General features: G+C 31.0%; 1 protein-coding gene across 1 annotated transcript; it reads left to right on the top strand.

The window, feature by feature from the left end:
* The first annotated feature begins 1570 nt into the window (after nt 1-1570).
* On the top strand, nt 1571-3735 carry LOC136223749 (U-box domain-containing protein 4). Its single transcript, XM_066011899.1, has one exon. It carries the CDS (start codon nt 1774-1776, stop codon nt 2713-2715), a length of 942 nt encoding a protein of 313 aa, XP_065867971.1. The 5' UTR covers nt 1571-1773; the 3' UTR covers nt 2716-3735.
* Nucleotides 3736-15720: the final 11985 nt, after the last annotated feature.

Below are 15720 nucleotides of genomic sequence, written 5' to 3'. Positions count from 1 at the left end.
CATCAGACTAAGCTCCCACTGGAAGGATCGGAACACGCAACAATAGCCATAATATTAGAAAGTATAAAAGTAGATGATTTTTATGTTACTTTTTGAAATTTAGTAATTATATTGTGAAAATAATTAAAGTTGAGTGACCATGATATAATTTAAGCTTAATACATATTTACACTCGGTATGTTCTGTCTACTGGCATCTTGAACTTTTAAAATAATGTATCACATACTTATAGTTAGCTTTAAAAATCCGTCACACACATATAGTTGGTTTTAAAAACTACCACATATCTATAGTTGGTTCATTCAGACCTCTTACACACAAAATCATTAATTTGTCATCTTTGACAGATGAGGCGATGTACAGAATGAACTTATACAATTTTCTTTTTTCCTATAGCATGCATGCCACCTCAACTTTTAAAAATGATAGATCAACGATTTTGTGTGTAGGAGGTCCGAATGAACCAACTATAGGTGTATGATGCTAACTATAAATGTGCGATATGTTTTTTTTTATTGGAAAAGATAGTATATTAATCAGTGGGAAATGTTTACATCAGAATGAACTAAGTGGCAAATAGGGGTGGGAACATCCTCTATAAAAACTAAAGAGTGGGTTAAAGGTGTCGCCCATTCAGCTAACGCATGGGCCACCGATTGCCCTCCCTTGGTACAAAAGAGAAAGATATTTCGCGGAATACCGAGCACCATGCTAGAACATCCTGATAGAGAAACAGCATACGCGATTGTGGTGGAGATCCCGAATTTAATGCGTCCACTACTGTCTTTGCATCTGATTCAATAATGATTTTGTTGAAAGTGCAGTCCCTAGCCAAATAAATACCTTCAAGGATGGCTTGCAATTCTGCTTCCTCTACCGAATCGCAGCTCTGTATCGGGATACCGGCAGATGCCATAATTTGCCCCTGCGAATCTCGGGCCACCAAACCCACCCTACACGCTTGGCCTTGGCCCCCATATTTAGCGTCACTATTGATTTTAATCACGCCTGCCGGGGGAAACGACCAAACTCTAGTAGGGATGCGGTCTGATGACAACGAACCAGTGGGGGCCTGTTGTTCAGGCGCTAAGTTCTGGTAAGCTGATACCAGATCTCTTGCTTTCTACTGTAGGTCCGCGTCATTTAACCATTTAGCGTCGTGGATGAATTTGTTTCGCCGGAACCACACATTCCAGCACAAAACTGCCCATAGGCGTTGCTCATCCTCCTTTAAGGTCTCGATGCATCTGATCATCCACATTTGAATATCTTGAGCTGTTATCTTGTCCACCCGCATAGATAAGCCGGGTGTTTTCCAAAAAATTCGTGACCACCTGCAGTATAGAAATGCATGGCAAATAGTTTCTTCAGTTGCTAAACAAAGTGGACAGACTTTTGACACCTGAACCCTGCGTTTTCCAAGGTTCGTGAAGCAAGGCAAAATGTGCGATATGTTTTTAAAATCAACTATAAATATGTGATAGGTTATTTAAAAGTTCAGAATACCAATACCCAGAACGTGTGAAATTTAAGGATATAAACATGTATTAACACTATGATTTACATCTTCCACTTAGGTCTATTTCATTCCATGAAACCAAAAAAGTCTTATCTCTGTTTTTAATACATTTTCTATCATTTCTTCCCCACTTTCCCTTTCTTTTCCTCTGTTTTATACTGTTCAATTCAAAAAACCCCAATTTCAATCTGATCCCACCATTTTTAACATAATCGAACACATCAAACTTCGAATCCTTACTCAATTTAGCTTCAATGGAAGTTAATCGCAGAACAGCCCGTTCTTTAGTATCTAAACTCAGCTCCGTCTCGGAACAAACCCGATCCGAAGCTTTATCGGAGCTCCGCCTCATAACCAAACAAGACTCCGATAGCCGTTCGATCATCGCCGAAGCCGGTGCTATTCCTTACTTATCCGAAACCCTATACTCATCTTCACACGAATCTCAGGAAAACGCCTCCGCAACTCTTCTTAACATCTCAATCTCCTCCAAGGATTCACTCATGTCCACTCGCGGCCTCCTCGACGCGCTTGCTCACGCTCTCCGCCACCACGCTACTTCCACATCTCCCCTCGCCGTTCAATCCGCCGCCGCTACTTTACACAGTCTTCTAATCGTCGATTCGTATCGTTCAATTATCGGATCCAAGCGTGATATTGTTTATTCGTTGATTGAGATAATCAAAACCCCCAATTCACCGCCGCGATCGGTGAAGGATTCGTTGAAAGCGCTGTTTGGGATTGCGTTGTATCCGTTGAATAGATCTACGCTGGTTGATCTAGGGGCGGTTCCGGCGTTGTTTTCGATAGTATTGAAAGATGGGAGAGTAGGGATCGTGGAGGATGCGACGGCGGTGATAGCGCAAATCGCGGGGTGCGAGGAGAGTGAGGCGGAGTTCTCGAGATTTTCCGGGGTGGGGATACTGGTGGATTTGTTGGATTTGGGGACGGGGTTGAGTTTGAGGATAAAGGAGAATTCGGTGGCGGCGTTGCTGAATTTGGTGAGGAGTGGGGGGGAGAGAGTGATTGAAGAAGTTAGGGAAATGGCGGCGGTGGTTGTGGAGGGGATTGAGGAAGTTGCGGTGGCCGGAAGTAGTAAAGGGAAGAGTAAAGCTGTTGCTCTGTTGAAGGTGATTGATGGTAGATTAAACAATGGGAATACAAAGTTTGAATCATTACTTGATCATTCTTCGTAAATTTTATGGGTTCGTCTCCATTGATTCCGGTTAGTTAGTTCTTACTGTTCTTTGTCAATCCACTTTGTTTTTAGAAATTAGATGGATATTGGAGTTAATTGCACGAATGGTCCCTGAAATTTGGTGTTATTTCAAAAAATTCATTGAAATTTATTTTGTTTTACTAAATTTATTCAACTTTACATTTTATTTTAATAAATTTGTTCAATCCATTCTGAAAAAAAAACAGTAACAACCTCACAGCAGAAAAAAAATGAATGACACGTCACGGTTTGAAGATATTCATTTGAAGATATTTTTAGAGAATTATTCCAAAAAAAACAGGGAAATTATTAGAACACCCGGATTCACTTGGAGGATCTTTCATATTTATTTTGACATTTTGACATTTGTAATATGGATCTACGAATATTACAAGAGGTCCTTTTATTTTATTGGAATCACAATATATGTGTCCAAAATGTGAATCGGAGGTTCTCCAAAGGACACGGAAGATCGGGTGCTTAATATAAGAATTCAACCTAGCAAAAAAAAAAAAGAATGTCACGTCAAAGTTTGAACAAATTTTAAGAGAATTATTCTCAATTTAGACAATAATTGAAAAATAATTCTATGGCGTGTTTTTAATCCTGAGGTTAAAAACAATATGTTACGGTGGTAAGCTTCTCGTAATGGTTCATTACGGCGGATCCACTGGTGTAATGGTGCTATTTTTTAATCATGTTGTTGGAATGGCGTATGTAAAAGTTAGCAATATGTTACTATTCAATTGTTTTTTTTTTTTGTTTGAAATGACCGAAAGGATATTGCTGAAATAAAAAATGAAAGTAGAATGATTTTATTAAAACAAAATGAAATTCAATGACCTAACCCGACTCCAAATTTCAGGAACCATTAATGCAATTTATCCATGCATATTGTATAAATTAGCTACTGATTTGTTGTATACCAAAATAGCACATGAAAATGGCTACTAAGAATGTTGATGAATAGTGGATTTGCAATATGTTGTTGTATGTATACTTCTCTTTATTAGCGTTTCTGCATTTATGTGTTCATTTCCGTGTATGTGTCTGTTTTCATTTGAACGTCATTTCATGAAAGTTAGGGTTAAGGTTATGTTTTAAAAATAACGATTTCTACTTCATGTTTGATAAATTATTTTGATCAGTTGCTGAATGCTTTTCTATCTCAAACACGTTACGAATTCAATCAGTTCTTATTGATTATAATAAGCTTGATATGCATAACAAGAAATTAGGTATAACAAGAAATCAGGTATGCAATCACAATTTACGTGGTTGAGTATCCATGGGCGAGATTTCATTAGTAGTTGTTACAATACGATTCTAGGCATACGTTAACAAAACAACAACGGCTGTTTGATTTTCGGTTCTCTACATTGTTTTTAAGAGTTCTATACCATTGTTATCTATGATCTTTCTTTCTCATTTGATGAACGATTTGATGATTGGCTGGATCACGACGTGTTGTTGTACGTGCTAGTAACGCCTAGCGTGTGCATATGTAAATGCGAAACCATTATTTGACATTTTAATGTCTAAGCAAGCTTTGTTAAGAGTTAAACTTCTCTTTTGAAGTACCTTTTAAAGCGAGATAAATGATTGTTTACATATATATGGTGCATACTATACATTATCGATTGTTGAAATTTAAAAAGCTTATGCTTTTTTTTAGATATAAGAGCTAAATTTAATTTTAACATTGCAGATTTGATCCTAACATATAAAATAATACAAATTTATCTCATAATGTTTCCAATCAAGGTTAATTTTACGTTTATTTTAACGAAATTTGAAAAAACTATAGCTTTTATTTAGTTGTTACATAGGACATTCAAAGTATCAATTGTGTCTAAGATAGTTTTTGTGCTATTAACACATTTATAGAAAAAGTTCGTTAGAATGTTAACTGAAGTTGCCACGTAAATATTGATCACATTATTATTTTTTTTTTTGTAAATTGTTTAGAATGTTTAACATGTTATTAATATAGTTATAATTAATCAACAAAAAGTTATAAATTTACTTGAGTTTATAGATAAAAATTAATTGGAAGGTCCGATGTAACCGTTAAATAATTATGAAACTGGTGCATTCAAATTAATGAAAATTCCCATAATGGATTTATGTTTAATCTAGGCTTAAGGTGTTATTGAATCCTGACCTATTCAAAATTTTGTTATTTGGTCCCTGATTTATTATTCGGTCATATTTAGTCCCTGAGCTATTTCAATTGGTGAAATTTTACTCAATTTAGATGGAGACTTGGCAAAACCGTTATCCTTCCTCATATATAATGATATTTTGACATATGAGCTTCATACGTCACACGTCGTGAAGTTTTTTTGCCACATAAATTCTACTACGTAAAAATAATTCATTAGATTAAAATAGAGAAACAAATAAAAATAAATATCTAAACTCAATTTAAATGTCAAAATATCGTCACGTGTTAATAGAATAACAATTATGTTAACTCTCTATTTAAATTGGGTGAAATTACACCAATTGGGATAGATCAGGGTTAAATGTGACCAAATAATAGGTCAGAAACCAAATAATTTTTTTTAGATAGATCGAGGACCAAATAATGCTTTAAACCTTTAATCTACTATTGAACTACTAGAACATCTATGAAGGGTAGGATTGATAAATTATATACAAGTTTTTCATTCTTTTAAACAAATTTATTAAAATGTTAAATTTGATGAGGTTTTTTAAAAACTTTTTTTTTTATAAGTGATTAACTGAAAAATTGACAAAAACAAAATTAAAGTTGTGATATCCTGATATTTTAAGATTTAAAATCGTATAATGATAAAATATATAAAAATAATTTTTATAAATATAAATAAAAAATTAAAATCTAATTTATCATGTAATTTCCCTCATATGTATTATGAATTATGGGCCTTGACATGTACTAAAATAATTTGCTTTTAGTCAGGATCAAATATTCGAATAAAAAATTTTTATTAGTTTTTTTTTTAAATATGGTACTTTTGTTAGATGCAATTTTAAAGATTTTATTTTATCTAATTAAGTTCATCTTAAAGTTTTTTTTAGAAACGAACCGAATGGTACAATTGATTTTCATTAAGAATAATATATAAAAAAAAGTATAAAGACTTAGTTGATCTTGATGGTATCTAAAATTTTATTATTTATTCCATATAGTATCGAGTTAGAGATTAATATAAGATATATAATTGTGGCTTAACTATTAGCTTGAACTTCTAATTCAATTGGTTCCATGACATGGTATTAAATTCTATTGGACCAAACGGTCGAGGATTCGAGTCCTAATAAGCTCATTAATTTGTGAAATTAAAAACACATGGTGAGATATATCTGTGTTGTAAACGTAGCAAGCCTAGTAGACATTTGCCTATGAGAGAGTGTCAGAATGTCGCATGTGTACATTTAACACATTCAAAATAAAAATTTATCTGATTTGTTTTTTTTTTTTTGGTAGAAACAGAAAAGAAATTTATCTGATTTGTTAATTCTTTTTATATGATATAATTTTTGACACGTGACATGTACACATGATAATTATTTTAATTATTATTTTTTCATATAATGTGGATAAATAATAATAAAAAAAAAAGCGGACAATTTTTCATTCAAAATGAGTTAAATGTCACCTATAGAAATGCCGCAAGATGCAAATGCTACAAGACAATACTAAGTGATAAATTTGTATACCACACACTGACAAATAGGGCTTTAATCCTAAAAATGGAGAAATTCTACTATGGTCCCGGTCAATTGGACCTTGTCAATAGAAATATGACAATTGTACATTTTCTTTCCTTACACCAATCATCTCCCAATGAGGTAGTATGACAGTGATTTTTACCAAGTCAGTGAATGACCAAGTGAATTTGGCCGGTCACTGTTAGATCTATAAGAGGTGTAAATTTAAACCTTACGATGATTTTAATCTCTACAATATGATCTTAATAACTCCAGATCTAACGGTGACTGATCAAATTCACTTCGTCAGCCACTGACCAGGTGAAAATTACTGGGTAATATGATTCTCTTTTTTCATTGGTTAGATCCATTGCACCCGATCCACTGTAGAGTTGGTTTCATGTCATTATCTTATTGATTTGTTAGCTTTGAATTGTGTATTTTAACACATAAAGCATAAATAGAAATCAGAAAATGAGCACTTCAATTCAAGATTTAGGACTAAATGCGTGTTTGTTTATTCAATTATTATCTCATGTTTGTCTTTTCATATTGAAAATAAAAGTTTTAGGTGTTTGGTTAGGAGTATCTGTTTGTCTTTTCATACATGAAAATTAGCTTTTTACAAAAGTATAGAATTCCTGCTTTTCAGATAGCAGCAACAAACAGCATACCAAAACAGTAAACAGTAACATCAAACAACAGGTAAATCAAACGAGTACTAAGTAAATATGTGATAATCTAGAGAGTAATTAGTAATTACAAACTCTTGAAAAGGAAACGTAGGATAGAAAAGTAAAGAGAAGTTATTTGGATTCAATTTTATTTTTTTTAACCACTAACATGAAATATTGCCTAAATAGGCAATATCTAACGGAAAATCCAATTACTCTCGTTTGTTTATTTGTTAGAAAATATAAAAAAAATATATATAAATACTTTTTTCAAAAATAAAATATTTTTCGGTGTTTAGTTACGACATCAAAAAATATTTTACGATGTTTATTTATGTCATGAGAAAATATTTTTCTATCACTAACTTAAAATATATAATATTATATTTATTTATAGTTTTTATTTTCAATGAAAGTTTATATATTATAAAAAATGAAAAAAAAACAGGAAAACGTTCAAAAGATGAAAAAGCAAAAGCCGTGAAAAACGGAAAAAAGAAAAAGTGAAAAAAAAAATATGAAAAATGTAAAAAATGAAAAAACATGAAAATCAGGAAAACATAAAAAATGTAAAATGAACACTCATATTTTCGTTTTTCATATTTTTATCGGTTTTCATATTTTTTTTTTATTTTTCATGCAATGTCACGTTTGTTAACTAACGATTTTCTTTTTCATTTTTCATGGTTTGTAGGTTGTTCTATTTTTCACGTTATTCCCATTTTAATGTTTTTATAATCTTTTACATTTTATTGGTTTCACCTTTTTTTTATATATTTTTCCAAGTCTGTACATGTTTTCATCTTTTTACGTTTTTTGTTTTTCATGTTATTTCTGTTTTCACGTTTTTACCAGATTTTATGTTTTTTTTTTCTGTTTTTCATTTTTTTTTCTGTTTTCACGTTTTTAGAAGTTTTTATGTTCTTTTTTCATTTTTACCAGTTTTAAGTTTTTCAATTTTTTCATCTTTTCCGTTTTCCATCGTTGTCCTTTTCCGTTTTCTAGTTTTCATTCCTTTTTTTCGTTCACTTCCATTTTTCCTTTTTCCGTCTTTCAGCATTGTGCATCGTTGTTTTTCACGTTTTTCCATTTTTCATATTTTTATAGCTATGACTTTTTTGTCACATTTTTTTTTGTTATCCCATTTATTGTTTCCTTTTGTTTTTTCGCAATCTTTCCCATTTCTACCGTTTTTTTTTTATTGAAGTCAATACAAATTGCATCTATCATATACAAAACAATTAAAAGAAAGAAAAAACAAACAAACATTACTAAAATGTAACATTGTTGACATGTGAGTCACAAACTCGTGCATTTAACAAATTACCAAACAACGGATTGGAAAAATATCCGACCTGTAAATTCGGACAAACCGCCGTCATCTCACCCTTTCTCTTCCACACCGGTCGAAGAAATCCCCCTTCTTTCCTTCTAATTAAACACGTCACTTTAAGTGTAAATGTCACCATTCCACTCCGCAACTTTTCATCAAGAATAGCACGACTCACCTCTGGATTTACGTACACCGACGAAGCAACAATACTAAATCCCAACTTTTGAGCTCCATTTGCGTAAGATCCGATCCCCGTGGAATAAACATGTTGGTTCTTTACCAAAATAGAAGCTACCACATTTTCGTATCGATCAGGTAAATCCTGGTAGTACATAGAGAGCATGACGTTCCAAGTGGCTGTTATGTGAGAAGACGATATGTTGAGCGGGTAAAGGTTGACTGAATCTACTCTGACATACGGATGGCCAAAATCCGGCGGAAAGCGGAAAAGATAAACAAGGAATGATATTGCCGAGAGTGATGATACGAGCATTGCACACCATTCTTTGGGCGAAATTTTCTCCTCGTCAGCCGCGGCGGCCGCCGCCTCTTTGGTGGAGAAAGATTCTGAAGTCTCCATTTTATGATCCATCGGTTTGGTTTACAAAGTGAGAGAGATTAAAAGTATTTAAAAGTGGATTATGAGAGAGATTAGGAGTTTGTTAATTATGATCCTAATAATGCTTAACAGATATTTTGTTAATTTAAAAGTCGCCTTAATTATGTACTAATATGTTTCATTATTGGTTCAAAAAAAAGAAATTGGTTAGTCCCTAATTGAAGTGGTCCTTATATTACCTTCTTTTTTTTTTTTTTTCCTCCCTAACGGTGTCTCCGAGTAAATCACATACATGATGTACAACCTTTACCCATTTTCACATTTTGGTGTACAACCTTAAATTTTGCACATTAAAATATACAATCTTCTCGTGATCTCTATCGAAAGTGTACATCCAATATTTATTACCGGTCAACGCAAGTCAATGTTGCCACGTCAACATTTTGACCACTAACCATTAAAAAAAGTGGAATCCACTACTTATGGAATTACTAAAGTAGTCTTACAGGAATTTTCACATGCACCTTAATGAGCAAGTGAATTTGCTAATTCACCGTTAGATATAGGCTTATTAAATCTAAGCCTCAGAATGTTTTGAATCTCCACCTTAGGATTTTAATAAGCCTATATCTAACGGTGAATTAGCAAATTCTACATGCTCATTAAGGTGCATGTGATCAAGATTGAATAGTCTTATTCTTTGGCCCTGTTTGGGAATTAGCTGTTAGCTGTTAGCTGATTACATTAGCTGATTTGACTAGCTGTTTGTGTAGACCTGTTTGGTAAAAGTTAGCTGATTGATAATAGCGGTTTGTGCAAAAAGACGAATAAGGGCATTAATTTTGGCGCAGGAGAAGAGGGAGTCTATCTATTAGGGTTAAAGAAGTCCATTAATTTTAATATTCCAAAACGCTAATTGAAAAAGCTCATTTTAAGATCTTTTTCTAAATTAGCGTTTTCATCCTAAAACCACTCTTTTTATCCCAAAACGCTCTTTACCAAACATGGCCTTTATAAAACTACTAAAATACCTCTATCTTTTTCCTTCAATTCCTCTACCTGTCATTTCTCTCTCTACGTCTTTTTTTCTCTACCGATTCTCTCTTTAAAAAGGTTTCATTTATATTTTATAATTAGAACAATATGATTTAGGACAACTTTTGATCTTTCAAATAAAACTGCAACAGAGGATACGTGAAAACAAATAAAGTTTTCATCAAAAACAACAAAAGGTAGTGATCAATTGTGGTAGTGAAATGTTTCAAAAAAAAAAAATATTGTGGTAGTGAACTGATAACGTCAAAGACCCTACTCATCTGCTCAAGGAGATTGTAAAAAATGTAGAGGTGAGCAAAATAACTGGTAACCGATTATCAAACCGATAATCGAATCGAAGTTTTAGTTTGATTCGATTATTTTAATATTCTGGTTCGGTCCGGTTTTAATTTTAACTTAGTTTGGTAATCGGTTTTCGGTTCGGTTACTGAAAAAATATATCGGTATAACCAATAACTGAACCGAACTTATTATATAAAGGGTTAAGGTGTAAAAATACCCCTAATGTTTTAGGCCAAGAGTAATTTTACCCCTAACGTCTAAAATGATGCAATTTTACCCTTAACATTGTAAGTCAAAAGCAATTTTACCCCTAATGTTGATAAATTGGGTCAATTTGAGAAATAATTCATCAAACCGTCTTCTTGGTCATGAATCTTGTAATCTACACTTCACACGTATGTCATTTTATCAGTAACAAATCACAAACACATGTTGGTATGTGAAAAAAATAAAAAAAATACTGTCTTTTGTACAAATTGTACAAAAAAAAAATTCAAAAAATTCACCGAATTATAAATACTAATCTCCAATTCTATTATTAAATTATAAAAAACATGAAATCTTTTTTTAGAACGAATTGATATGCAATTGGTGCAGAATAAGAAACAAAAATATATGTGTTTTATAACAGGGGTAAAATTCATCCAAATTATCAACGTTAGGGGTAAAATTGCTCTTGCCTACCAACGTTAAGGGTAAAATTGCACAATTTTAGACGTTAGGGTTATTTTTGCACCTTAAACCCTTATATAAATATAAAAAATATAATTTTATTCTTACATATATAAATAACTTATAAAATATAAAATTCAACCCCTAAAAAATATATTTTTATGTTTATATATATAAATTTTGGTTCATTTCTTCAATTGTAACTTTTATACAAGAACATTATTTGAAAACCAATTAAACAAAAATTAAATATTATGAGTTTTCGGTTATTCGGTCGGTAACCGAACCGAACCGAAAATTTGATTACCAAACTTATTCGGTTCGGTTCGATTATGAAAATAGCACAAATTTCAATTCGGCTAACCGAAAGTTTGGTTGGATTAGTAACCGAACCGAACCGATGCCACCCATTTTAGGCAGAGAAGAAACGTTTTCCAGCTGGATAAAATCCCTTCTGTGACTCAATTGTCATTCGCTTTCCACTGCAAACCCTAACCTGCAACTTACATTTTTCCAGTCCCTATCATCCAAATTGCTATATAGCTAATTAATATCCAAATTTCATTGAGAAAAAAAAAAAAACTCACATCAATCTAAAATGAATCATCATCCGTTTTATCCTCGAGGAAAGGACGCGTCGATCTCCTAATGTCTGCAATTTTAATCCCCAAAACACTGAAGTCGTAAGACAAAACAATATTGTTCTAATTATAAAATATAAATAAAATCTTTTTAGAGAGAGAAATGATAGAAAGAGGAGTGAGAGAAGACGTAGAAAGAGAAATAACAGATAGAGAAGTTGAAGGAAGAAGAGGAGGTCATTTTAGTAATTCTATAAAGAATAAGGCTATTTTAATAATTCCATAATTAGTGATTCCACTTTTTTTAATAGTTAGTGGTCAAAATACTGATTTGGCAACATTGATTTGCGTTGACCGGTCACAAATACCGGTTGTACACTTTAATAGGAGGTCACCAGAAGGTTGTATATTTTAGTGTGCAAAATTTAAGATTGTACACCAAAATGTGAAAATGGGTAAAAGTTGTACACCATATATACAATTTACCCGAGTATCTCCGATAGAAGTTGCTTTAAAGAATGTCAAAATTTAACACATCATATTAAAATATAATATTTTATTTTACCTATTTTTGACCACTTTTATTAAAAAATGCTCAAATAACAAGCAATTTTTTTGTTTAAAAAAAATTAAGCAACTTTAAAAGTTGACATAGTGCCCAACAAATCATTACTTATAATTTATTTTCATTATAAATATTGTCATAAATCCTACCAATAGCAAACAAATAAATCACTTTTTTTTTATATTAAAAAAAAGTTAACAACCTTAAGCAAAAGTGGCAACTTTGCTTAAAAATTTTAGACAACCACTCTTATTCCAATAGATGACAACCTTTGAAATTTGTCAAAGCCCACATCACCAAGCACTCCGTCAGGACCAAATTTACATATGTGTGTATAATTTTTTTTGTGTGTATATTATATTATTATTGGAGCAGTCCAAAACCAATTTTTATGTACAACTATAAAAAAAGTCAAAATTAAGCAATACTAAGGTTATGTTTGATAACAACAAAAATCACTTAAATTAATAGATTAAGCACTTATTTAGTTTAAGTGTGTTTGATAATGATTTTTTATTAACCACTTAAATTATTGAATTAAGCTACATATCACTTATTTTGTTAAGTCAAAATATTTAACTTAAAATTTTAAGTTAAACATTATCAACTAATATTTTAATATTCAGCACTTATTTTTAATATTTATCAAATACTTATATTATTTAATAATTTTAACACTTACAGTATTTATTTTTTCAGCACTTAATTTTCAATTTTATCAAACGACACCTAAGACTATAAATGTAAAATTGAGTCTTTTTTAATGAACTTTAAGAAATTTATGATCTATCATATATTAATTAATTTATATTTTGTAATTAAATATAAATTCAATAAGTTAATTAACCACCACGAATCTCAATTTTTCTGAAACGGGGGACCGAAGCCATCAATAATGAAGATAGTTCCAACAGTCTGAGCTCCGCTAGGCCTCACTCTATCTCTACCGATGCTTTTAGATATGTTCTTTTTATTTTTTTAATTATATTTAAAAGATGCTAGGTTGTCTCCTTACCTATTTTATTGAAGGCTGCAAAAAAAAAAATTATATATTAGATGCTAGTTAGACGAATAGAGCTCTTGAAAATTAATCGGAAATTATTTGAATTTGTATTTTTTTATTTTCTTACACTAATGCAATTAAAATATTTCTATTATACTATTTAAAATAATAATATAAAATAATTTAATATAAAAAATATATATTTGACGTGTTTTCTTAAAAACGAGTCAAGAAAAAATTTCAACAACAATGTCAATTCAACAATTAAAATAAAAAAATAATGTTAATAAGTAATATAATTAACCGAAAACTATGAAAATTAATTTTAAAATTTTCAACCATATCATAGAAATATATAAAAAATGTAATTAAAAATACTCATAAAAAAACTATGTGACAATATTTGCAAGTAAAAGTCAAAATAATATTGAAAAAAATAATTTTTTTTTATCATCACCCATGCGACATTAAGGGCCCGTTTGTTTTATCTACTATTTGCTATTCTTGTTTGCTGTTTGCTGTTACGGTTTGCTATTTGTTGTTGCTGTTACGGTTTGCTGTTGGAAAAAGCTGCTTTTCCAAAAAGCAGAGATTCTCTGCTTTTGTAAAAGGATGCTTTTCGGGTGTAAAAGGAAAACAGGAAATCACTAACCAAACACCTAATGTTGTTTTTCTAAATGTAAAAAGCAAACAAGAGGTCACTAACTAAACTTTCCTTTTTGAAGTGAAAAGACAAACATGAGCATGAAAATGAACAATCAAACACCCCTTAAAGCAACTTCCAGACGGCCAAAGAACGTTTAGGGTGCTTAAGTTTTATCAAATATTATTATGAGATAAAAGGACAATTTGACCTTTCAACTTTGTTCACAGGATTAGTTTACTTAGAATGTTTTACTTTTTTTTTTATTTATCAAATTACTCCAAAAGATAGATAATAATAATATGATATATGAGAATTTTTACTGTACATCGGGTGTAATACATCCAACCAATTAAAAGAAAGATAATATAATTGGTGTTAAGAAATAAATCTTTATAAATGGACTTTTTTAATTGGTCGGGCCAGAAATATAGTAGAATTTCTTACTATTCAGAGTTTTTCTGATACGTATTAGTCTTTTATATTGATATGTTTCACCTTGTTTAAAAAAAGTAACATGCGTCCTCATATGATTTACAGTCTATTTACGTGTATTAGTTTTTCACATTGTTACGTGTCTTTTCGGACTACTTTTTTAGAAAAAAAATTAAATTAAATTAAATTAAAAGAACATATTGTATGTAACTGGGTTTAGATGCAAAGAGTGTTGGTACTTGTGGGCATAATTTATACCTTTATTCTTCACTCAAATTGCCTAGTAGTGGTTAAGGTAATATGCTCAATTGAAAAAGGGAGGACAATTTCACATATTCTGCTGTAATATCTTGCATTGGAATATTTTATCTTTTACAACTATAGCTTTTTCCCTGTACATTGGATATGCACTTAGCTTTAGAGGTGGGAAAAGTACACACGATCCGATTATACGACACACAATTTTAGTGTTTCGGTTTAATTTAGTAGATAATGTGTCATTTTTGGATTGACACACAAATTTTTGGGTTGGGTTAGGGTTGATGTGCTAACACGAAATAACACGAATATTTAAAATTATTGTTATATTCTCTCGTATTTTTATATGTCACTTTATAATAAAGATAATAAAATTAATAATATTAACCTCCTAAATTATTATAAACACATTATATGACCCCTTATCATGAGATTAACGGACTTTCCGATGGTTAGTGTTAACATACTAATATAAAAATGACATCAAGTATTTAAAAATAATACATATATGCATAGCAAAATTACATGTAACCTAAAAACACGACACGAAATAGACACTAACCCGAACATGTTAACACGATTGTGACACGAAAATTTTTGGTTTGGGTTTGGATTTACTCTTTTTAACACGAACCCGAAAATGATACGACACGAATACGACTCGAACACGAAATTGTCAGGTCTACTTAGCTTCTATAATGCATATATGCTAGAATGTTTTAATCACGGGCATCTTTGGTAACAGAGGTTGAAGTAAAATTAGAGGTTTAGACTATTTTTAGATATTTAACTAGTCAAAATTTCTAATAGTGGTTTTTAGTGAAAAACAATTTCAAACAGCGGATTTGGCTTATACAAATTTATAAAAAAAAAAACTGATTTTATGTCTTTTATTCTGTTCAATAAATTATTATTTAGTTATTTAGATTATTTTTATTAAATTCTGCAATTTTTATAATTGATTTGTTATTCATTTTATATACTAACAACAACAATTAATCATAATTTTGCTAAACACTAAGAATTAACCAGCTAATAATAAACAGATAACATCAACTGCAAACAGCTAACTACAACATTAACAACTATTAGCTATTAGTTGAACCAAACAGGTTTTAAACTTATATTGAACATTTAGGATTGTTAAAAAAGAAAATAATAATCATAAAAACCAATGTTTTATTTGTCATTTTATACGACAGTTATTAGCGATAAACTAAGT

The sequence above is a fragment of the Euphorbia lathyris genome, chromosome 3 (assembly GCF_963576675.1).
Source record: "Euphorbia lathyris chromosome 3, ddEupLath1.1, whole genome shotgun sequence".
In the NCBI taxonomy this organism is placed as follows: Eukaryota; Viridiplantae; Streptophyta; class Magnoliopsida; order Malpighiales; family Euphorbiaceae; genus Euphorbia; species Euphorbia lathyris.
Note: the sequence above shows the minus strand (reverse complement) of the source record. Positions and strands in the feature narration are given on the sequence as shown.